This window comes from Pygoscelis adeliae, unplaced genomic scaffold, assembly GCF_000699105.1.
Source record: "Pygoscelis adeliae isolate BGI_AS28 unplaced genomic scaffold, ASM69910v1 Scaffold32, whole genome shotgun sequence".
In the NCBI taxonomy this organism is placed as follows: Eukaryota; Metazoa; Chordata; class Aves; order Sphenisciformes; family Spheniscidae; genus Pygoscelis; species Pygoscelis adeliae.
The window spans coordinates 707184-732419 of NW_008824368.1; the positions used below are offsets into that span (position 1 = coordinate 707184).

At 38.9% G+C, this 25236-nt stretch overlaps 1 protein-coding gene across 1 annotated transcript in view; it reads left to right on the forward strand.

Annotated features, from left to right (window-relative positions):
* FREM2 (FRAS1 related extracellular matrix protein 2) overlaps positions 1-25236 on the forward strand; it is a gene marked incomplete at its 5' end in the record, with an annotated part of 138254 nt that overhangs the window by 110167 nt on the left and 2851 nt on the right. Inside the window, 9 exons of the mRNA XM_009319965.1 lie at positions 680-983; positions 3672-3803; positions 4433-4764; positions 14290-14482; positions 16816-16920; positions 18020-18147; positions 18235-18369; positions 23148-23274; positions 24663-24850. Of these exons, the coding sequence (XP_009318240.1) occupies positions 680-983; positions 3672-3803; positions 4433-4764; positions 14290-14482; positions 16816-16920; positions 18020-18147; positions 18235-18369; positions 23148-23274; positions 24663-24850 (1644 nt within the window). The remainder of the gene's footprint in view (positions 1-679; positions 984-3671; positions 3804-4432; positions 4765-14289; positions 14483-16815; positions 16921-18019; positions 18148-18234; positions 18370-23147; positions 23275-24662; positions 24851-25236) is intronic.

Here is a 25236-nt window from a genome sequence, read left to right on the forward strand (position 1 = left end):
TTGAGTCACCATCCCTGGAAGTATTTAAAAGACGTGTAGATGAGGCGCTTAGGGACATGGTTTAGTAGGCATGGTGGTGTTGGGTTGACGGTTGGACTCGATGATCTTGGAGGTCTCTTCCAACCTTAATGATTCTATGATTCTGTGATTCTATGAGTACTGTTTGTTGAAGTACTACAGGCTTCTTTCATTGTAATTTTGCAACGGAAAGGTTTGCATTAATATTCATACACACTGAGGAAGGTTTTTGTCCATCTGCATCTTCAGTTTTTTTCTCACACCATTCCTTATGCACAGGAACAGATCATATGTTGAATGGTTCTCCTAAATAAAAAAACAAAAGAAATCTTGAAATGCAAAGTATATTTGCGGAATTAGATCAAAGGGTGAAATTCAAGTTAAAGTAGCATGTGGGAGTGTACTTTGTGCCTTCATAACTATGTTAGGTTTTCACCCATAAACCATAATTTAAAGTATTTTTATTTCAATAAGCATAATTAGACCTGTCTTTTAATCTACCATAACAGTGCTAAAAGCATCACTGTCAAAATAAGGTGATTTCTTAAGAGATTTACTGGGGTTGTCAGTTCCATGTTGTTGAGTTTTGTGACTCTTGATAAATGAAAATTCCTTTGCCATGAAGCAAATAAATTGTTAACACAACTGCCTTGTTCTGCAGGCTTGTAATCCTAAATATGAAGACTTTGACAAGACTGGTTCTATATGTGCCAGTGAGAACATCAATAATACTCTGACACAATACCGGTGGCTTGTGAGTGCACCCACTGGTCCTGATGGTGTGACTAGCCCCATGAAGGAAGTTGACTTTGATACCTTCTTCACTTCCTCCAAGATGATTACGCTCGACTCCATTTACTTTCAAGCTGGTTCTCGTGTCCAGTGTGCGGCTCGTGCTGTGAATTCAGATGGGAATGAGGGTCTTGAGCTTATGAGCCCTATTGTAACTATAAGCACATCAGAAGGTAAGACATCATCACCTATTGCAAAACCCCCAGACCTCTTCTGGATCTCAAATTCCATCCTAACAAAATCTGATTACACGATCAGGTGTTTTAACATTACAGTCTCAGCTTTTCTTCTGTTGTTCATAGAGGTGGTGCAAAAACTCTCTTCTTAACACAGCAGAGAATTGTATAAAGAAAATGGTTTTCATCTTTGCTAGTTCTCCACATCTTTAAATAGTTATCCACATAGCAAACTGGTACGTTCAGGAGAACAGTCTATAATGTGCATTGGAAATAGTGAAACCTGGTTTCTGTTGGCTTTTGAATTCAACTGTAGTAATGTTGCAGTACAATCTCAGCTCCTATTACCATTCGAGAACCCACATAGGAGTGCTATTATGAATGCCTAGCCAGAAGAAAAGCTTCATTTGGCATTCAGGCCTCACTGGACACCTGAGAATCAGTGTCTTCCTTGACTAAGGACTAAAGCAACTGGTGTCCAACAACAGGGCATAGACAACATTTTTTCATGGTTGAGGTATTCATAATATTCATCCTTCTTCTTTCTCTGATAGTCTCTTTGTCTCACTCTGATTCTCTGATACCTAATCGATACTGAACTGATGCTGCATTCTCTCAGCCAGCAGAGTTACTGTAGTCTACCTCCTTTGCCCAGCTAAGTCTTTTCATGAAACTCATACTGGATAACATTATGAAGCAGAGGTGAAAAACTGACGTGCACATGAGTACAGTCTGATAACATATGCTATTTTGTTGTAGAAATCAGATGCTTTTGTTTATTTTATAATATGGAGAATTAGTAGTTATCAGCAATCAAGGTAAATTATAAAACATTGTATTTTATTACCCTTCTGCAGCCATTTTGCATTCTTTGTGTCATCTCTGCTGCTTTTGTAGCTACATTGACTCTTCTGGTTTTTGTGAGATCTTACGATAGATAATAAATCACATGATTGTTCATTTGCAATATCATTTTCATTTTCCTGGCCTTTCCAACTAAATATTTTAGTTAAAACATTTTATTTTCTACTAAGTTAGGGCTTTAAGGAGCTTAATGAATGGAATTTCTATTTACACCATCCTTTATTCCACCTTTTGACTGTAGGCTCAAGTTACCTTTGTTTGCACTATCAGGAATTCTACACCTAAAAAGGACTCCATCTAAGGGTATTGTCTCCAAGGTGCAGTGTAGTGCTTGTTAAAGGCAGACAACCTTGTGCTGGGTGAGCTAGTTTTGTTATGTGAAACAGACTGGCTATGTTAGTGTTATAATGCATTATTTGGATTACACTTGACACATTAGCAGGGCTAATTAGCTCAGGCTCAGGACTGAATTGTCATGCATATATTACTTCCACTACCTGAGCTAACTTGTGATGTGGAAGTCAACAATACTGAAGATTGTGTACAACATAAAGGGAATTGTTAGATGCTGTTTTGAAAGAAGTGCAATGATCAAAGCAACCTGCCAAAATCCTGAATATTTCCAACTTTGAGGATGCTTGACCTCCAGTGCATAAAGCAAATTCTCAAAAGTAAGTCAGATGTGCAAAAAATTGTTTAGCCTCTTTAGCACATCTTACTTGCATTTGAGAAAAACAAACAAACAAACAAGCAAAAAAAAAAAAACCAAAAAGCTATCGTGTGCAGAAGAGAAATTTTGTTTCGTCATGCCAGAAATTTTCAACTTGGAGCCGTTTAGCCAGATGAGGTCCACCAGGACCAGTAAGTTCTCCAAGAGGAGAGCCCTGCCTCCTCTTTTCTTGTAATCCCTCAGAAATGGGCAAAAGCAGAACATGGGCAAAGGGAGCTGTTTTGATTTTCCACTTCTGCTAATTTCTTTCTTAGAGTACCTTGTGATCCTTTGGCTATCACATGACAATCTGCTATGATTCTTGTGGTCAGAATGCAGACACTTCTGCATTGAACTATGCAACTAGAAGTTGCATGTATCTCCGATCATATGATTACAAACCTAATCTTCTCGTCGTACAAACCAGGACTAATACTGGAACAGGTTGAACTAACCCTGGAAAGGATTGCCAAAATAAGCTATAGATTCTCCTTTCTTGGAGAAATTAAAAGTTCAGCTGAACAAGGCCCTGAGCAACTTGATCTAACTTTGAAGCTGGCTCTACTTTGAGTGCAGTGTTTCTAGAGATCCTTTGACACAACTATTCTAACTACATTTTGGTCACTAATGGAACAGGAGGCTCATAGAGTCCTATGAAGGCATATATAGGTCCACAGCCCAATCCAGTGCCAAAACCAACTGAACATTGGTCAGGTATCTTCCATAAATCTATGTATGTGCTTAAGAGGGTGGGAGGAGTTAAAGCATGTGCCTCTGAGGACCTCTGTAAGAAAGTATGGCACTTGACACTGACTTTGCAAGTATGGTTGACACATGCAACTGAAAATGTACAGGTGCAGTATCATCACTTGGTTTTGAAAATGTGGTCCAGTTGATTGAGTAATGATTTCTGTTTGAATCCTCTTTTGCATAAATTCTGGTTCAAACCTCTGGTAAACACTGCTCAAAGCGTTTAGCTGTCATTCAAGAAAATTATTCTTGTTTTGGAAGTTTGTACAGTGGAAAAAAGTGCATCTGAAAATAGTGCAAGGGAAAGTATAGATTATTTCCTCTGAACATAAAGTAAAGTTGCTTGCTCTTTTTTCCATTAGGTCTTTGTCAACCTCGTGTGTCAGGAGTAGTTGGAGCAGAACCATTCTCTGCCAAATTGCGCTATACTGGCCCAGAAGATCCTGATTATGCCAACCTCATCAAACTGACAGTCACAATGCCACATATTGATGGTATGATAAAATCAGCTGTGGAGCTGAGAGAACTCAAACAAGAAGCTGTTATTTAATCTATTTTATTGGTCATGTTATTTTAAATAGCCAAAATAATAACATAATCTTTTAACATGTGAGATCACAGAAAAATGTGATGAATGTACAAGTGCAGTTTGCAACGAGGTGCATAAGATACTGTATTGATACATAGTCTTTGATGTGAAGATTAAGTGTTTTCAGATTAATGGCATAGTTTACATAAATTGGGCTAGACCTACACTTTGTAAAACTCCTTTGAAGTGCATGGAGATATACCAAAGAAGGATTTCTTTATTATAAAAATATAAAGCCATTTAATTACTGTGTGCTTCTGAAAAAATCACACAAAATCTTGATTGAAAAATATGTTGGAGATTTAGAAATATTTTATTTGGCATTTCATAGTATAAAGACGTAATTATTGCAGGTAACATTCTCATACACACTTAGCATACCAACTTTCTTTGAATTCTAAAGTACATTAATTGCTGTAAGTACAAAATACAGAAGCACTGCATAACATGCTTAGTGTTTGACAACCTTTGGCTAAATTAAGCAGCTCTGACCACTAAAATTTAGTGATAGTGCTATAAATTAATGTTTTTTAGGCATGCTGCCTGTTATTTCTACAAGAGAGCTCTCCAACTTTGAGCTGACACTTAGCCCTGATGGAACTAGAGTTGGAAACCATAAATGCTCCAACCTGTTGGATTACACAGAAGTGAAGACCCACCATGGTTTCTTAACTGATGCTACCAAAAATCCAGATGTGATTGGAGAGACCATTCCCTATCAATACAGCCCAATAATTAGAGGCTTCAATACCTTACGCTTCTACCGCAATCTGAATCTGGAAGCCTGTTTATGGGAGTTTGTTAGCTATTATGACATGTCCGAGCTCCTCACAGATTGTGGAGGCACCATTGGGACAGATGGACAGGTATGAAACTGTAACTTGATTTTGTACTGTGTTCTTAAAATGAAAAATTTCCCTTATAATGCATCTATGCTAGTAGAAATAAGTGGTTTTAGAATTAATTTAGTTGTAAAGTGTTCTTTTTTTCCTTAACAAGAAATAGACTTCCCCTAAGGCCAGCTTATTTCTTAAAGCTGTCAATAGCCATTAAATACTGATAGGCTATATGTGAAATCCTTGTCTGATTGAAATTAAGAGAATAATTTAGTTTGAATGAAATTTGCTATGATTTTCTCCCAATACAGTTTTGAAGTATTTTAGGACAAACCAATCCCACTTTTACTGTATAGGGAGCCACCTTAGTCTTTTCTTAGAATGAAAGCCTTCTGAAGGATTGCTTTTAGCATATTGATAGTACTGGGCTATTTAGTATTAGTCGTGGTGTATCTTAAAAAAGAGTTTAAAAAAATCGTCAAGAGCCTTCTTGCTGATAACAGTGGACTGCCAGTGTCCTACCAGCTGCTTGGCTCTGCTGATCTCTTGCTCACTGGGTAACAAGACCCACCAGTGCAGACAGCACAGTGGTCTCACATTACCCAGCAGAAAATTCCTTGGTCAGGAAGCAAAGAGAAGCTGCCAACACAGAATGGCTGAAGAACAGAGCTGTGAAAGTGGTTGGGGAGTTAAAACAAAGATTGGAGAGGTGTCCTTTGGAAAATTATTTCTAGAAATCCATAGTAATGTGGAAGCAAAAGGGTGCAGGATTTCTTCTGGTGCAGTGACAGTGAAGTTAATCCCTAGGTCTTCCTTGTATAATTACTACATAAGCCTGTCTGATCTCACTCAGGCTCTGGCGTGCAAAAGCTGTAGCTTTGAAGATCAATCCTTTATGACACAGAAAAGTATCTTTGGGCAATAATCCTACAGGCTGGAAGAAAGACTGGAAATGCAGTACCTTATTTCAGAGAAGTCCATCCACAGCATGACAGCTGTGTGGTAAAGCTGTGGTAAAACTCACTTTTCTGGCTCAGTAGCCTTCCTTGTTGAGCCACTGTGGAACGGATGAGGCCACTGTGTGAAATGACCATAATTTCTCTGCTTTTTAACAGGTGTTCAATTTGCCAGGGACCCATCTGCTTATCAGACATCAGTAGACTTATATGCACAAATTCTTACTTTGTCAGTCCCAAATGGCATGAGTCCTTAACAGATGAGAAAAGTGTGTCGTTGCCCAAAGAAAAACCTATGGGCATGTGCAACCACAAAGCTATTTTACTACTAAAATCATAGGTGCCAATGGACATATAGATAACTAATCAGATAAGCTGATTTTTCTCTTTCTTTTTATACTTGCATGACTACAGTCCACCTTACTCTGTGGGTGATCGTATAGTCAGTTTGCTAGACAAGAAATTGCACCAGGCTCTCTCTAGCCCTTGGTTAACTTCCTAACATTCTGACCTTTTTAATTAGAGATTATATACTCTGTAGAGTGTAAGACCAGAACAAAATGGAGCTTCTGCCCTTCTTAGATACAAAGTCCTTGATGGATATGTCATCTCAATGCTCTGTCATCAAGTTCTGGTTCCTTGTCTGTTACAAGGTCTCTGCCTTGATGCTGGAAGCTCACTATTGGTGCATCTGCTTGGGGTTGCCCCTCTGCTACAAGCAGATCCTCCTACAGGTACATTCCACTGGAACTATGAACCTGTCAGAGGGAAGGGGAAGGCATGCAAGTGTGGGATGTAAACCTTACACATTCCCACAAGATAAAAATGACAGCAGTCTTCACTGTTCTTAGAATGATTTCATTTCTTCAACTCATCATTCCTTTGACTATCTCCTTGCCCATGCAATATGCAACCATATATTCTTATTTCCCACACAACACAATCATAAGCACATAAGCACACACAGCTGCCAAGCAGCTGTAACTCCGATCCTGTGACCTATGCAAGCCACTTCTCCCACAGTGAAAAGGAATGAAGACCTGGTATGAATCCTTTCCATTTAAAACACTTTTGTGTCCTTTAGAGAAAAGGCTGAATAGCTGGTTTAACCAAATGTGTGTCTAAATAAAACCTGTATATGTCTATATGCATATAAACGGGGGAAAAAATAAGCACCATTCCAATATTTTAGTAAATGAAAAGAACATCTATATTCAGTTGTGGAGGACATGCATAAATGGTAATGTGGCCAAGGAAGAGCACTGTACTTGCTTTAAGCTCCAGAAGCATTATGTACTTTAGGTAAGGTCCCTCATTTAAAAGCAGAGAGGGATGAACATGAGCTATGAGAGCCATGAAACTGTAGCTGAAGTCATCCTTTAGTGCCTTGTAGGTTATGGCTAAAAGGTTACAGTGTGTTAAGTGAAATATCAAGCTGAATTACTTCTAGCAGTGAAGCATTGCCCCGCAGACAGTAGGCACTTCACTGCCCCCCCGTTTCCCCCACCTCCATTTAATTCTTCTCCAAGTTTGGTCTTTATCTTCACATGACCCCCTCCAGCTGAGAGGGGAGGCAGTCAGTGCCCTATCTCTGTGGTTGTCACCATTGTTGGTTTTTTCTCCTTCAGTGAACAATTAATAATCCTCCTCTGTGAGAGGAAAGCTGGCAGCTATGGTTTTCACCATGTTTTTTTAGCACACAAAGGAAGCTTAAGTTCTATTATACAGACAGAACAGATAAATAACAATAACACTCTTACACATCCTGCTACCAGTGCAAATTTAATAGCTTGAATTTACCAGATATTTTGGCTAGATCTTTAAGCTCAAAATTCTGTTTCTTGATTCTAGCTCTCCAGTACCTGTATGGTCAAACAAGGATAGCACTGTTGATTCAGACAGAGAGATTTCACAAAAGCAACTGGCAATATCTTGCATGATGTGGACCTTCACTTTACGGGAGCTCCTCCTATGGTAGGGGAAGAAGATGAGCTTCAGTCAGCAAGAAGTGAGGTGGGAGACCTGCAGCTGGTGTAGTTCTTCTGGCAGTGCTCCTAGTGTTTGCTGCAGGCTGCAGCTGTCTTAGCCAGTTCCCATGAACTCATGAACTGTCATAATACATACAGAGAAGGTCTCAGTTTTCTTTTTTTTTCCTTTGAGGCCTTTTGCTTGTGACCCATTCTCTTTCTCTATTACTCTGTGCATGAGCAAATCCTGCGTGAGTTAGATGCAGCAGTCCTTTCAGTATACAGCTTGACACTTTGTTCCTGGGATCTGCCCATATTCACCACATCTGAAAAATCAGGCATTTATGTATCTAAATATGGATTTAGATATGCATCTTAAGGCACTTATATTTAAAAATAAAGACCTACTTCTCTTTAAATTTCATTTGGATTACAGCTCTGTTCTGGTTAAAGTTAAGGTCAGCTTTGATGATTAGCAGCAACAGTTTTCTTTTGGACAACCTGCAGTCACAGCCTAAAATTCAGTGTCTGTCTTTGGGTATGTATAGGCCTTAAAAATGTGGAACTCGCCTACCTGAGGGCTGTCTTCCCGGGTTTGCAGGTAATTAATAAAGGTTGGACTTTACTTCATGGGGACATTGTGAGAGTTAAGTACTACAGACATCTCACATTCTCAAGACACAGGTGCTAGAACAATGACAGTTATTCATGAAAAGAAGTTAAAAAATGAAACAGTGAAAACCAAGCAAGTGACTATCCTTTCATAAAGTATATATTGAAGTGTTGGCCTAGACTTATTTGATAGAATGTGAAGTATCATTTGATCTCATTTCCTACTGTTATAACTATTTGCTGTAGCCAGACAGTTGGCATCTGAAGGCTTCTGTGTGGTTCTGGCCAAGTATTTATATGCGGATGTTGCTTTCCCTAGTTCCAGTCCATTGCCAGACTTGGCATAGGGAAGCACGGAAATTACCATTCAAACAAATTTTATTAACAACAACCAGTTAAGCAAGTCTTTGATGGAAACAAGAAGGTGAAGAACATATATTAAAATTCTTGAACGTACAGGTTGATACCTTGAAGCTACTGTAATTGAGTACAGCTGAGCAGTTTGTTTTGTTCTCTAACAAAAACAGTTATTTCTGGCCAAAACTGAAAATGTCTCTCTTCCAATATGTTCAGTTCACATTTATGCTACACATGTTATGGCACTGAGTGTTTGAAAATCCCATCTGAAAACAGATTTTAAAATCACTAATGTATTGCCATAGCTTATACAAGGCAGCTTGCAGAGGTTTTTTATGACACAGAAACAGTATATTTCCAGCTTTACTAGTTCTAGTCTTACCAAAATCATACTTTAAGGGGAAAAGTCAGCTCTTCTGAAAATCTCACTAGATGCTGTAAAATGCAAATAGACAGAAATGTCTATTTTCAGATTTTTATATTCCATTCAGCTGCCACAGTCAAGTTTAAGAAAACCTTGCAACTTGTATTCCCTTGACATGGAAGCTTACTAACAGTCAAACCTTTTTTTCTCCAGCTGCTAACACATGCATTTAGTAAGTGCTGTGAAGAAAAATCTCTACTATAAAGTTAATGCACCAGCTGTGTAACAAAGTCAGAGGTTAATTTTTTCTAGGAGCTGGCATTTCAAGGCTGTATTGCATTATCCTCTCCATTCAGACTTCTTTAAACTAACCTGCTTTGCATTTCACCTGTGACCTACCTGGCTGTGTGCCTTCTTGGGGCCAAATCTTAGCTTTACTATATTGGTATTGTGTAAACAGTTAATAGATAACATTGTTAAGCTTCTGTGACTCAAATTCACAGGCATAGCAAGTAAATGCAATAGAAAATGAGGCTTAGGGTAATTTGGAGGACAAAAATACAATTTTCATGAAAAGTTGGTTTCATTGGGATATACAATATAAAGCATGAACTTGCGTTATTTCTAATTTCTAATTCTGATTTTATCACTACTAACAGTGCACACACACACACACACTGCCAAGTTCTGCCCTCTGGAAATGTAAGCCAGATAAATAAAACACAATATAAATGTAGAACAGAGTCCATGCCCCAAAGCCTTAACTGAAAATATTTTTTGTTGTACATATTCTCACTTGTTACATGACCCATTCTCAAACTAATTATGTTTTTTTACTTAATGAAGTTTGACAGTTTGCATCAGAAAGGGGAACAAAAGAAGAACACCTATAGAAACTCCCATTAATATTTCCTAAGTCTTAAATGGGAATTGTCAGTGTTCAAAAATAGACCTTATGCTCTGTGATAACTTATCTTGCAAAGAAAATGTATGAAACTCTACTTCTTATATCAATGTCCAGTATAAATCACTCACAGTTTGAGTGATTCCCTCACACACATGTATTTTGAGATGCACTATTTGAATGATTTGTGGTCTACATTTTTTCAGATATTAACTGTAAGTGTCTGTTCCCTGCTTGGAACAATTCTTGTCTTCTATCTTCTCAGGTTCTCCAGATCTGGCATTGTCACAGCGTATTAGACACAATTTCCCAAATTCAGCTGAGGCGTAGCTGTAGTCTGTATTTCTCTCCTGGTATCACAAGGCTAAAAGTCACACCCACTTATTATTGTTTAAAATTAATGTTAATGAATATAATTTTGTCAGTACAACTGTTAAAATCTCCTGTGCATAGGATGCATAGATACATAATGCACCTGTTGTGTCTCTCCACAGCAGTTAAGCTGATCTTACACTTACACAGCTCTAAGTTACCATTTTGGTTTCATCAGTGTCACATTGAGATAAAATATGAACAGCTGGCTACTTCCAATAGGCTCTGCAGGCAGTGCTGGGAAATAAAGATAACTCAATGGAAAGAATGTTTTATTATGTTCGCCTAAATGGCGTTATTAAGAGGGCTAGAGAAGTAAGACTCCTTCATCTGTGTAACACATTCCATCGATTCATTTGTTGGGGGGGTCTGCTCACTTACTCTGCCACAGTTTTTCTGTGCAGTTAATTTCCTCTTTTTTAAATTGTATTTTTATTATATCAAAAAGATCCTCTATTTCATACAGCATGTCTTGAGATTTTTCTTTTCTGCCTACTGAAAAGTAGTTTTCTCCTCACGGCGTTTTCCTTTACAGCGAGAAATGAGAGGGCCTTGTAAGTTTTAATTTACTGTTAGGAGAGAGAGAACTATTTATTCAGTAATTCTCTGGTTATCAGTATTGTAGGTTTTCCTCCACACCTGCAAATCCATGAGTGCCTGAAGAAGGGTTTGTGTGCATAAAAACTCAATCAGCTGGTTTAGCAAGAACTCCTTCCTCTCTCTACATGCCACAAATCACAGATAAGGGCAGCTATACTGATGGAAGCACATAGACATTCATGAGTACATTAATATATTCCCAGGCTGGGGCAAGCAGCCTTGCTGCCCAGACATCTCTTATGGGTTTTGCTAAAAGAGAATAACCTTCTAAATTCTAGGGTCCTAGAAAAGGAGACACTTCTTTGGCACCATGGTTTCAGATTTTCCCACAGAGCAATGGTAATGTATGGCAAAGGAGCAGTGTTTCAGGAAGACTTGCCCCGGAAAGGACCCTACTGCTAGATTTCCACCAGTACAAATGGGTTCAGCTCACTAACAATATGCTCCCATTGAACGGAGGCAAGGAAACCCTAAAATGTGGCTTACAAACCCCATTAATGGATTGCTTTTATGTATAGCGTACATGAAGAGCCGATGATACCTTGTACTTGAAAATCAAGAAAAGCTTTGAAAGAAGGCCTTTTTTCACTTGATGTGGCATAAGATACTGAGCTAGAAGGGGTTTTGTGGATCACTCTGTCCAGGCCACTGCCTTAACTCTCTATATAATGTGGTTCCAACACTAGTAAACTTAATCTAAAAACTAATAGGATTTCATGGCCTCACTATTCTTGTTGAATGACACCATACCAAGGGCTAGAAATTCTTCTGATTTCTAGGCTGTATTTGTCATGGCCATCTTATGCCCGTTTGTTCCCTTGTCAGCACCATCTTTCATCATCAGTGGCCCTTCTCCGCTGTTCATCTCCTGACCTGCATAGACAGCATTCTTATTCCCTCTCAGCCTTTGTTGTACTAGGCTAAAAAACATGGCTATTTAAGTCTCTTCTCATCAGATAGTTTTGCCATTCCTGTGATTATGTTGATTTCTTTTTCTACAGTCTACAATGCAAATTAGGCTTTTTCAAGCATGGATGATCAAAGCTGTTCCAGATAAGCTCTCACTAGTGCTCTGTATAATGGCATGCATGCTTCTAATTTCCACCCCATTCCTCAGTTTATCTTAGGATCATATCACATGGAGAGGGTAAGAAGGTCATAGTTATGATGTGATCAACTCACGTACCAAATTTTTTTTTCCCCTCTATTGTTTCTAACCAATGTCTTTCATTTCTACCAGAAATCCCTGTCACTAGTTTCTATTACCTTATACTTCATGCTATAAAATTTCATCTCACTTCTATTATTCTAGTCCTCGAGGTCGTTAAATTCTCCCTATGTGATATTCCAGTCCTCCTCCACATTATCATTAAGCATTATGTATGCTTCTTTTCAAGAGGGTAAGGGACATATATTAAATCTTCTTCCACGTACCTTCGTCTCTTCCTCATAAGCAAACCGAATTTCAGATCTTTGACTTCAATGTCTAATTCCTACTGTACAACATGCAGATGTAGAACAAAAACACACAGAGAAAAGCCAACGTAGTTTATCTGGGATGAGTTTTCAATAGTAATACATTTGTTATACTACCAAATGTATTCAGTTCTTGATACTGTTCCAGGAAATGACAAGTGTTCGAGGTTACTCCTGAATCAAAGGCAAACCATGATGCGCTGTAGAGTTGCATCATAGCTCTATTTTTTTTGATAGAACTGAGAATTCTATGTTGTTATTTGGAACAATGTAGCAAATCCATATCTGAAATAATTGCTCAAATATCCATGCAGGTATCCCAAAGATAAGCTTGCAACTTAAATAGGACTAAAGAATAATATTTTTGTCTAACCTCAATTTGTCATCCAATACATATAGCGAAGAAAACCCTTTTTTTGTTCTTGATTTTGTTTATGTAAAACCAACAAAGAAGCATTAATACAAAATAATCTATAACTGTAGCATCTCATATTATCTACCAGGCTGCTTTACTGCATGATACTGTGTGTTTCCAGGCTGCCTACTGTCTAAATGCTAGCATATTTTATGGAACGATGCAAACAATGTAAGTGGAAAGGCTTTTGGTAGCGTAGTGTGCAGATCAAGGAGTGTCATGCGTGAAAGTGAGTTGTGGCAACAGCGAACATTTGCCATAATGAACTCCTTAATTAGTTCAGAGTATTTAGTCAGTGCAGGCAGTAAATTTGTTGTTTCATAGTATTGCTAAGAGTTTTGTCTGGCATTTGGAAATGTAAAGCGGCTGTAAGGTAATGGACATTCAGCCCGTGACGTGCCACTGGGTGAACCCAGAAACAGTTGGATTTTTACACAGCTTGTAAAGTTCTTTGAATGTTGGGGGTTTTTATTAGTGCAAAACACTCTTTAGAAGCTTGTAGGGTAATCACTCCAGGGAAATGTTCAGATGTACAAATTTACATATGGATTTTCTATTGGAAGTAAATGAGAGTTCAACATAATTTATGGCTTTGAAAAGTTTCCCAGTGGGAGATGATCTCAATGCCTTTCCTTCCGTGTCTTTCTAAGAAAATCCAGAATGTTCTAAAAGGATCTGGATTGCACATTTTTAATCAGAGGGATGTGAATGAAAAAGTATTTGTAACAAAACACAAATGCAAAGTCTTTTCAGAAAGGTTTGGATCCATGTATCATGTAAGAGCTATCTTAAGAGGTGACAGTTTACTGGCACTGTTCTTCTTGCCTTTTTTCATCAAAATATGTATAAAGGATATGTAATTCTCTGACTGATAATAATTAAAGTGCTATGGTTTTGTAAAATATATGCATAAAGGGTCTGTTTGTAAATCTATATCAACTTGCATATTATTTTTAGTTCTTCCAGACAATGATAAACAGTTTGATCTGTGTGTTTGCATGCAGTATGTTAGCTACTATCCATGCACAAAGGAAGAAATAGTTGCAGAGATGAATAAGTACAGTCCAAGGACTCAGTCTTGCAATGACGTCTGAGCAAATTCAGGGTCTTCCAGAAGAGCTTCTTAGAGGATAGTAACATAAGAATGTAAGCAAAAGAGTTGGTTAAGGCACAAGGATAGAGCAAATGCAAAAGGATATTTAAAATTTTTCTAAAGCCTTCATTTGTAGCCATGTTGTTTATGTACTTAAAAAATCTAAACGAAAACGAGTCAAAATTGAGGGATTTATGTTTTATCAGAACACATATTCAGTTTGAAATACAAAATTGGAACTTGAAGGGATGTAAGCTTAGCTGAAATCCATTGAAATGTGGTGTTTTGCACTTCATCTGTAATTTGCAAAATGAGAGAATTTGATTCAGTCACAATATTTATTTCAAGTTCTGTCTTCTCTTCTTCTTGCATTCAGATTACCTGTGCAATGCTGCCTTTCGTGACCACTAACCTAAATAAATAATTTTCTTTTTTATAGGTTCTCAACTTAGTACAGTCCTATGTCACACTGAGAGTCCCCTTGTACGTCTCTTACGTTTTCCACTCTCCGGTGGGTGTAGGAGGCTGGCAGCATTTCGACCTCCAGTCAGAGCTCCGGCTGACTTTTGTGTATGACACTGCCATCCTGTGGAAGGATGGGATCGGTAGCCCACCTGAAGCAGATCTCCAAGGTGGGTGTTGGATTTCTTTGCATCGAACTCATGTCCTGTTACTAAAAGTATAATTTGCACACAGTGGGATGATTTTTCAATCATTCTAATACTAAAAAAAAAATACTAGTATATCATTTATTATCGGTTGCAAACAATCTGTCGTTTCCTAGCACTCACAGTTCTCTGCTGGGGTGTTTATGAAAACCATGTAAAGTTGACATCAGTTCTTTTATTGCAAAGATTGTCTTGTTATGTTTGAAGTACACGTGCAAAAATTACCACATTTATTTCTACTCAGAACGTCAAGGTTCACTATGTATTCATATTCTGTTACCACACAAGATGTTTGCACTTTAATGAAAAAAAATTGAAACTTTTCTGTGATATCATTTTTTTCTGGCCATGAATGTACAGTTTCAGAAACTTCTGATATTTTGAAAACATTAATTGTGAAACATTCAAAAGATGCATAAATATATAATGGATTTAATAGCCTGTCCTATGTGTTAGTAAACTGTGAAACATTGCTTAAATGTGATAGATACTGTCAATAAATGTTTGTGACTATAATTAGTGAACAAAACAAACTCTATCATTACAGAATTTATCTTTGCAAAAAGTTCATTTATTTTTTAAAAATGGTGACATACAGATGTTTGTGAAAGATTAAAATGTATAGTTACACCTATATGCTGCTTTGTTCTATTTATGCAAATTTACTTTGTATTTCCCAGCATTAAGCTTCAGGTGTTCCATATCTGTCTCAACCTAAGGTAGAATACAGGCACCAGCTGTAATTATATATGTACACTTACACAATTTCAGGACTCCAGTGAACATAAAACCATTTTTCGTTTCTGCAAACTCTGTATATGAACTACAGAAGTCATTGCTATGCAATTTCTGTCCTCACGTTAAGAGCAGGAAATGAGGGGTGGCAAGGGGAATCTACAGTGCATGAAGAATGAAGCACATGTCATGCCATGCCTAAAGAATAAGCCACATGCCACAAATCATATGATGTACTAGTCACCGAATAACAACCAGATCTAATCCTCAGTCTCAGCAGTTATGTGGCGCATCTATGCCACCATTTTACCATCTTTGATGCTTTAATTTTTTATTTCTCTGTTTAAGAAGCTGATGGCCAGGTCTTTGGAGATGCTGAACATTGGCAGCTCCCTTTGAAAACAGCCAGCACAAAACACATGATAAACACAGTGAGATAGTGGAGGGTAGACCCCCAATATATCCCAATCTGATTTGGGCAGTATTTTCTCACTCCACAGCCTTGCACAATGAGCAGCTGTTTTTCTGGGCAGGGAGGGGTTAACTAGTTTCCATACCTCTGGATACATATAATTGTTCTACATAAATTCTACATAAAACTGTAAAGCAGTCAAAGTCTTCTAAACCCATAATTCATACATACATATATATTTCTAATGTACCAATAAATATGATTGGTACAGGTGATTTTGTACGGGTGGTATACACTCATATTGGTGAGTGTGTTAGGTTTCTGACACATTCCTGTTTCCTTCTTGCCCCTGGCAAGCAGTATGGTGGCACATCATACACACACACCCCTGGCTCGCTGTAAGGGAGCACTGGAGAAAACGCCTGAACTCTGAAGCTTTGCAGAACTCTAGAGAAAAAAGGGTTTGGCTGCAAGCTACAGCAATAAACCACTTCTGACATATAAACAAGACCTTGTAACCTGAAATTAGGAAACATTAGGCCTGTGTTTTGGGTCAGATTCATGCCAGAAATCACCAGCAATGCAAAGCCTGTCAGAATGACTTTCACAGATTCAAGCACCCTCAAGCAGATTGCCATGGAAGCCACAACCAACTGCTACAACTAAATGCTGGTGGGTGCTGCCTTGTGACAATAAATAGGGAGGCACTGATATAGGAGTATCTCTGAAGCAGCTTTCATTGGTAGGAGTCAGCTTGAATACCTGGTGAAAACAAAAGTATTATTCTTTCTATAGAATCCCCTGGCAGCTAACCATGCTGTTGCCTGAACATAAGCACACTGTGCTGTGGACTTTCCTCAGCCTACTAGCGCGGCTGTGTGGGTCCATGATAACATGTAAAACCATGACTTTGCAGAGAAGTTCTGTATGTGCTTTGGAAAGCTAAAGCATTGTGGAAACTGTAGGCCCTGCTATATAAGTTCTTGTTTGAGAAGAATCTTGAGTCAACCCAAAAGGTACCAGCAGGCCCCCTCCCAAACAACTGACACAACAAGGGGAAATGAAAGAGTGGGGCTGATGTTTCGTAGGGGTGTGATTTATTTGTCATCTGCAAGTGGAATAAATCTTGTGAATTGGCTTCTGCTGCCAGGTTCCCTGTACCCAACCAGCATGCGTATTAGTGAAGAGGGGCGCTTGGTTGTCAACTTCAAGACTGAAGCCCGGTTTCATGGTCTGTTTGTGATGTCCCATCCTGGTAAGCTTAATGTTCACTTTAGCTGTACTATGAAAACAAATTTTATACTATCCATTTTTCTTATTTCTGCTACTGATATCTGAATTTTTTATATACTGTGCTTTTCAGATAAGGATTTTTCCTCTACTTGGGATTTCTTACTTCTCATTGATGACTGTATTCAGATTGACAAACTTAATGAAATATGCATGAATCTAGGCCATTCTGTCCACTAGGGATCTATAAATATATGTTTTTAATCCAAAAGCTATGATTAACTATTTACTTATGTTGCCCTGGAAACTTAGATAGCATTAAAATTTCTTTTCTAACTTGAAGCCTTTCTAAGTTATTTAGACCTTTCTCAGAGAGTCAGAAAAGGTCTTGTATGAGCATTTTATCACTCTGTTAATAAAACATTCTCACTGCCATTCAATTAGTCATTGCTGAGGACCTGATCCTGCAATTTAATCTGTTTAAACCCCGTTGCCTTTATTCAGAATAATCACAGGTGTAAGACTCTGTCTACAGACATAAATCTGAGCATGAATGCCAGCCATAGAAAAGATTATCTAACTAAATTAAATCTGCTGAACAATAATGAGAAGGGAAAGAAATCATTTTAAGAAATCTCTTTTAGTTTAACTCAGTTTTATTAACCTATAAAACTCCTTCACAGTGCTTCCAACTTTTTCTCAGCTGTCCTCTAGCGTGTTAGGTTTTGCCTATCAGGCAGAGCCGAAAGAGTTACATTGCTAAGAGAAATTATTTTGTGTTCCCTGGGCTGACATTCCAAGTTTAAAACAGGAGGGATTATAGATCTTTGCCATTCCACTCTCACTGTTTTGCCTGTCTGTTAAATTTAATCTTTATACAGTTCTGGTTGTGTAGCCCAAAAGCAACTGTTTAATAGACACTTGAACAAGAATCAAGGGGGCCCAGCTGTGTTGATTGTTAATTGATTTTGTTTGATTTTCAGTTAATAAAATCCAGTGCCCTGTAAAGGTATTAACATCAACTATGACATTATGGTTTATGAATTATTGGGAATGTTTTTCAGGCTCTGAGGGTTTGCACTGAAACACTAACGGTGACAAATCTGTCCCTTGGCATTTTATAGCTTCATCTCTGACTTCCATGGTTATGTCAGCTGATCACCCAGGCCTGACATTTAGCCTCAGCCTCATCCGAAGCGAGCCAACGTACAACCAGCCAGTACAGCAGTGGAGCTTTGTTTCAGATTTTGCGGTAAAACCTCAGCCTTCACTGTGTCTTCTGTTGATGCAGCCTGTTAGTTAGGGTGTTGGTGGAACAGCTCTCTCTCTCTCTCTTCAGGTTCGAGACTATTCTGGAACATACACCGTGAAGCTGATAGCTTGTACCACTGCTCCACATCAGGAGTACAGCCTACCAGTGATCTGCAATCCTAGAGAGCCGATCACGTTTGATCTGGATATCCGATTCCAGCAGGTACCACCCCAATGATACAATCATCATGTTTCCTTTTTAGTTTGATTCCTAAATTCCCTTTGTTGGTCTTGTAATGATAGTGCTAGAAACTGAATTTACTTGCTTATAAACAAACTAATTCCTAAATTGGTGGGACAGCATATACTCCTCTCCTGCTATTTAATGAGTTTTACCCAACTGGGAAAGGCTAATGTAGGAGTACAAAAGTTTTCTTGTCCTCAATGCAAGGACAATCTTTGATAGCCAATAGGAAACTCATTGGCATTGGTTTCGGGGATAGTTACTGTGATATGAACTAACCTTTGGGAATTCTTTACTTGTCTGTTGGCTTTGGTATGAAATAATTTTATCAGATAATTAGGAAAATATAAAACTATTATCAGAAGGTTTTCATCTGACACAAAGATCAGAGCTAGGTCTCTGGTATTAAAAGCGGGACCCCCAGAGGAAGATTCATTCAGTCCTAAGGCAGGACTTCCTTCTCTGGCTATAGAGGAAGTGTAAATAGCCAACACTAGTAAAATGCTTAGCTTTAAGACTCATGAAAGTGTGTGAGACAAATCCCACCCACAGCAATATGGATCATATGGTAACGTGGGAACAGGCAAACAGCATACCTTTCATAAAGCCCAGCTGTAAAGCTCTGTAGCTGGGAACAGAATATAGAGAAATGGACTCTGCTGTAGAAAGCATTGACTGAAAAAAATCTGGGCGTCATGTTGGACAGTTACAGAACATAAGCTGCCAGTTCACAGTGTTATCAAAAAGGCTAGCATGACCTTGGGATGTGTAAGGAGGAAGTTATATCATTTCTGTTATTTGGAGCCAATACAACTAATACCGGAACAGTGTGGCTGTGGTTTCATGCTCATTAATAGTATAGATGTATGCTATTAAATCATTTCACAGTATAAATCTGATCCGGATCAGTCAGGGATACACAATCACTTTTCTGTTGAATCAGCCAGAGTACACAAAGGAATGTATGCAGTCTTTATGCTTTCATTTGGCATTATGCCAACTATGGGAGAACAGATGATTCCTGATATGGCATTAAGTCCTGGAGAAGCAGAGAGATGATACATGATCTGACATGAAACCTGCCTTTTCAGAGTTAACCAGCAAAACATTTTGAAAAAGTTTGAATGGAGGGACTGAGGGGGATTTATACTAGTTCAGCACTTCAGCTTTTGTCTGGCATCTCTAATCTGCTTCTAGGAACTCTACAGCAATTCACAGCAATGCTAAACCGCAGCTTGTGTCTGGTCCTAGTGTAAACAAGATGATGTTCATAATTCAAAGAAAATTCAAAAGAGCTGCAAAAATCATTGCAAAATGGCCAAAGTAGGCTAGGGAGAGACCTGGAAGAAGCCTATGACTAAGAACTAAGAACTATAACTAAGAATAAAAACTGCTTTGGAATAAATAAATGGATACTATAGGGGTCATTATATCAGATAAAGCTTTAATAACACAGCATGTGGAAGTTTCAGGTACATCAATTCAAAATAGGGATAAGGTGCAAAATTGCAACAGTGTCATAATCACCAAGGACTGTGGCCAGTTAGCCCCCATCACCAGCAATTTTCAAACCAAGACCAGCTCATTTTCTTGAGATGCTCATAGTAAAAGGAATTCAGGAAATTCTGTGGCCCATGATATTGTTCCCTTTGATCACAGACTGAACGACTATGTGGACTTAAAGCAGGTCCCAACAAAGCAGCAATTAGCAGCAGTACAGTAGCACAAATTCAGTAGGCAGTATCTAGCACTTTACCTCTAAGATTTTCTAGTAATTCTGCAAAACTGAATAAGCATTGGTATCCATTGTTTTAGAAATAAGAAACAAAAGACAGAGACGTGAGCATGAAAGGTCAGACTGTGACACTGGTCCTTAGACTAGGAAACACCTGATACCTTGCACAGGCCCACTGCATCCAGTGCTGGCGTCCCCAGTGCAAGAAAGACATGGACCTGTTAGAGTGGGTCCAGAGGAGGGCCCCAAAATGGTCAGAGGGCTGGAACACCTCTCCTATGAAGAAAGGCTGAGAGAGTTGGGGTTGTTCAGCCTGAAGAACAGAATGAGCCTTATTGCGGCCTTATTGCGGCCTCCCAATGTATAAAGGGGGCTTATAAGAAAGACAGGCTTTTTACCAAGGGCTGTAGTGACAGGACAAGGGGCAACTGATAGAGCGTAGATTTAGGTTGTACATAGGAAGAAATTTTTTACAATGAGGGTGGTGAGACACTGGCAAAGATTGCCCAGAGAAGTTGTGGGTGCCCCCTCCCTGGAAGTGTTCAAGGTTAGGTTGGATGGGGCTTTGAGCAGCCTGATCTAGTTGAAGATGTCCCTGCCCATGGCAGGGGATTGGGCTAGATGATCTCTAAAGCCGGCCTGCAACCCAAACCATTCTATGATTCTATGAAGTCAGTGAGTGCAGGTGTCACAATTGGACCAAAATTACTTTGACTGTGAAGTCTAATGCTGAAATGATGGGGCAGGAGAGGAGTTGTTTTTCCCAATTCTTAGTCTAGTGCTCCAGCTGCTGTACTGAATTATCTTCTTGGGCTTTTTAATATGAGGCTTTTCATTTTCTTGGAAACTTTTTGTTCTAATTTCCTTCACAATTATTTTCACTGTTCATGAGCGAGGGACCATTTTAAGAATCAAACATCAAGAAGACAATATATTTGGTGTCTCCCCTCTGGAGATTTTGGTTCAACATTTCCTTCTTTAACATGTATCTGCCCATCTTCTTTTTCCTCTCTTGAAGAGGGAAGCAGGTAGCCTGGAACACTAATGAAGATTGTATTACCACTGTCTCAGTCTGGGATTTCCTGAACATGAACAGCATTCAACCTCCAAGCTCTGCTTTATCCCAGTCCTTTCAGCATCTCCTCTCTTTAAATGTGCATGACTATTTCCTGACAGAAACACTCCATAATCAGGATACTTGCTGACCTGGGATGGACCGATCTCAAGAGCTCTCTGCTTCTTGAGGTACCAAGTATCTCATGGGCTTTGGTCCCACGGAGGTGGGGATGTCTACCATGAGTGGTCTGCATTGTCCCCAAATCATCCATCTGCAGAGTTGATGGGCATGGCAAATAGGCAGAATAAATTGACAGTAGTCTTCTCACCCAGCAGACCCTCACATATTATCTTTTTAAGAACTCTTGTTTAAAATGCCTCAAATGCACATGAAAATAATTACATTTAAACTACTGTCATAAATAACAGCTATATATCAGCCACTAGCAGCACTGAGACTTACACGTAAAACTGAAATAAAAATAGTAACTTAAAATAAGATGCCTAAGAGATGTATTCATAGCTATATGCATAGTATTTTCCCAGGCCATTGCTCTTACCATTGTTGTAAACTGTGTGGCTGAAGTCCAGTGCCTTTAGCTGAATACACACTTCTTGTATTTCTTACAAATATTCAGTGAACATTTACTCTGCCATGAAAGAGCTTGATGAGGCCATGCTTGATTCTCTTTCAGAACCACAGCTGGAAACCAGTTGTGCCAGTCAGGTATTTGAAGCTGTGGGACTGCAATCCAATAGCCTGAATCCCAGGCATTTAGAAGGAAGCATTCCAAGAGAATGGAAATGATTTTTTTAATTATTATTTCTGTTAAAGGCTATGGGGGTAGGGTTCCTCTTTCTGAAGAGTAGCAGTGGGTTTATAAAAATATTTCAGCTATATATTCTTCTTGCCAAATCCTGTTGCTTTGATAGTTTTGAGACTCTATCATGAAAAAGGGATTTGAAGTGTGTCAGCTGTATAACTTGCAGCAGTAGTTTCTGTTGATACTGTTATATCTCATTCCATTAGCCCCTTGTCCATGAGCCAGCAAGCATGTTTTCTTTTCTGTTTTCCTTCCTTCCTTTCCACACACATATACATATATATACATAAATATATATGTTAGCATTTTTTTATTTGTTTAGTGGCCTCTTGTTCTTTTTTTTTTTTTTGAATGTGTGCGTCTTCCACATTGTTTGCTTCCTCAGGTACACTGCATCTTTTTGAACTTTGGGCTCTGCCCCAATTCTTCTGTTCACTATATTCTTTCCCTTTTGTTATGCCATGTCCCTGTATAGTTTGCCTTCTAACTTATGTTATATAGCCCAATGAGAACCTGCTGCTGATAGTATTAGTTTATTTTATTCTTGTAATGTAATCAAGGAAGAACCATAGATAACTGTGTCAAATATATAAAGATAAATATTAGCATAAAAAGATGTTCAAATGGTTTGGTGCATTTTCACATGTATGATCTGATATCCTGCAGCACATCAGAAGAACTGATACTTGCAAATGAATCCTCAGCAATGTGTACTTTCAAATAATTGGCAGAGGATCAGAAGCAGAGGTGGGACTTGGGTGTAAGAATGAAAATGGGATAGAGAAAACAGGCTGTGATGAGTCAGAGGGAGACAAGTTATTGAGGGAAATATTTTCCTCATGTTACCCCCACACACACATGTTGCCTTGAGCACCTCCTTGGCTGGGATTTGGAAAAATGTGGTGGGAAGAAACTAACCTAGAATCCTATCAAATATCACAGAGGCAGATAACCCAAAGGTTGTATGCATGTAAAATATATAGCAGTATATGTCTAGTACAAAGAAATCTTTTTGGTTAAACTGTATTATCACATGTAGATGTGCGGAGCTGATAAATAATGTACACTGGGAAAAGATCATGCTGTGTTTTAAGAGTCATTAAAGAATACTTGTTGAAGAGCCTTATGCTGTTGTGTTTTAGGTCAGTGACCCAGTGGCTGCTGAGTTCAGCTTGAACACCCAGATGTTCCTCCTCTCCAAAAAGACTCTGTGGCTATCTGATGGCTCAATGGGCTTTGGGCAAGAAAGTGATGTTGCTTTCTCCGAAGGTATAATTGTGCACAGGTCATGCACATTTAATCTGTGTTCCACACTATCAGGATCCTGTTTCAGTCAAAAGAAGATAGGAGTAAGGGTTTGGGCTCGCTGCTTGTGTTCTTTTGCATTTGCCTTTCCTACCTGGCAGTTTACATCAGAGCTGTTGGCCAGTCTGCACTGAAACTGATGTCTGAGGGTTACAGCACTGGTGCCATTTCTCATAAGCTGAGCACTTTATAAACATTGGCTGATATTAAGAACATTCCTGGTTGATAAGTGAATATATTACATAGTCGTCTTGTTATGGGTGAGTGTACTGGGTCTGGCTGGGATGGAGTTAACTTTCTTAATAGCATGGTGCCATGCTTTGCATCTGTGGCTAAAACAGCGTTGATAACATGCCAATGTTTTGGCTACTACTGAACAGTGCTTGCACAGCATCAAGGTTTTCTCCCTTCCCCCTGTCCTCCACTGAGTATGCTGGGGGTGGGAACATTGATTCAATTGATACATCTGTCAGTGGGCCTAAGCAGTCACTTCATTCCTCTGCTTTCCTCATGTGCCTCTTTTGTCTGTTTATTAGAGTGCCAGCATCTTGAATACACAACTGTCTTCTATGTTGTATTTGCACAGTTTCTTGAACAGCAGGTGCCTGGTCTCTCTCTCCCAAAGTCTACAGTTGCTCCAAATGGTTGTAAAAGCAATGCAACATTTCTCCTTTCCTTCTCCAGATTCTCAACCTTCCTAACTACTTTCTGTCCTATGTATCTGACCACTGCACACAGTATACTTTTCTTGCCTGTGTAGCAATGGCCCAGGTTGTTTGTACAGGCCTGGCAAGCATGTCTTATCTTAAACATTATCAGACAGCTGAAATGCAATTACACAGTAGGGAGCCAAGTCTCAGAAAATGTCTCTTTGGCTTTTCATAATGTTCATTTCATTTGTACAGTATGCCAGTCTGACCAAGTATAAGTAAACTCTTATGCAGCCTGAACAGGATTCTACTGACATAAAAAAAAACATCTCTTCGACAAAGTCAGGAGACCAAAACCTACACCCTGGTCTGGTGCAGAGGAGTACATAATATTTCTTTAAGTCACGTTTTGAACGAAGAGCCCAGTATGGCCCAGAATTAAAGCAGCCCCTGAACTGGTTCAGGTTATAGCAACAGCAAATGGCCTCCTACTGCTATTATGTGACCCAGAGTGCATGAAGAGTGTGCACTCTGATCACAGCCTTTGACAACCACCTACAGAGGAGGCTGGGTAGCAAGGTGTCTTTGGATATAGTCACGTTACACTGCACTAAGCTTCTTGACTAGGCTTATTAACTTAGCCTCAGTACTGTGCTAAATGTTCCAGTGTAATAGGATGTGAACTGTGTGCACTGTTTACAGGTGATATCATATATGGTCGGGTGATGGTGGATCCAGTGCAGAATTTGGGTGATTCCTTCTACTGTAGCATCGAGAAGGTTTTCCTATGCACAGGAGCTGATGGATATGTACCCAAATATAATCCATCCAACACTGAATATGGATGCCTTGCTGATTCTCCATCCCTTCTGTACAGGTTTAAGATTGTGGTAAGTGTTCTAATTCTGGGAGGATGCACTTTTTTTTTTTCCTAACTTCTTTTTTATCCAAAACCAACTGTTGTTTAAAATGTTCTCTATGGCACCAAATTTTTGACTCAAGCTCCAGGCTAACATGAACTGATGAAAGTATTTTACCTTTCTCCCTCCTGGTTCTATTCTTAATCTTTCTGGGGACTCTCATCATTTAGAGTTTGACCTAAGTTAGAATCCCAAGATAGGCTTTTTCTCTGCATTGTCTATATCCGTTGACCATAGAGGGAGTCTTAGGAGACATGCAAGTTAAGGATTGGAATTTGTTTCATCTTTAGCCATCCAAAATTTAGTGTATCATGTAAAGTTAGTCACTCAGGTTGCCTCTGTAGTCAATAGGGAAA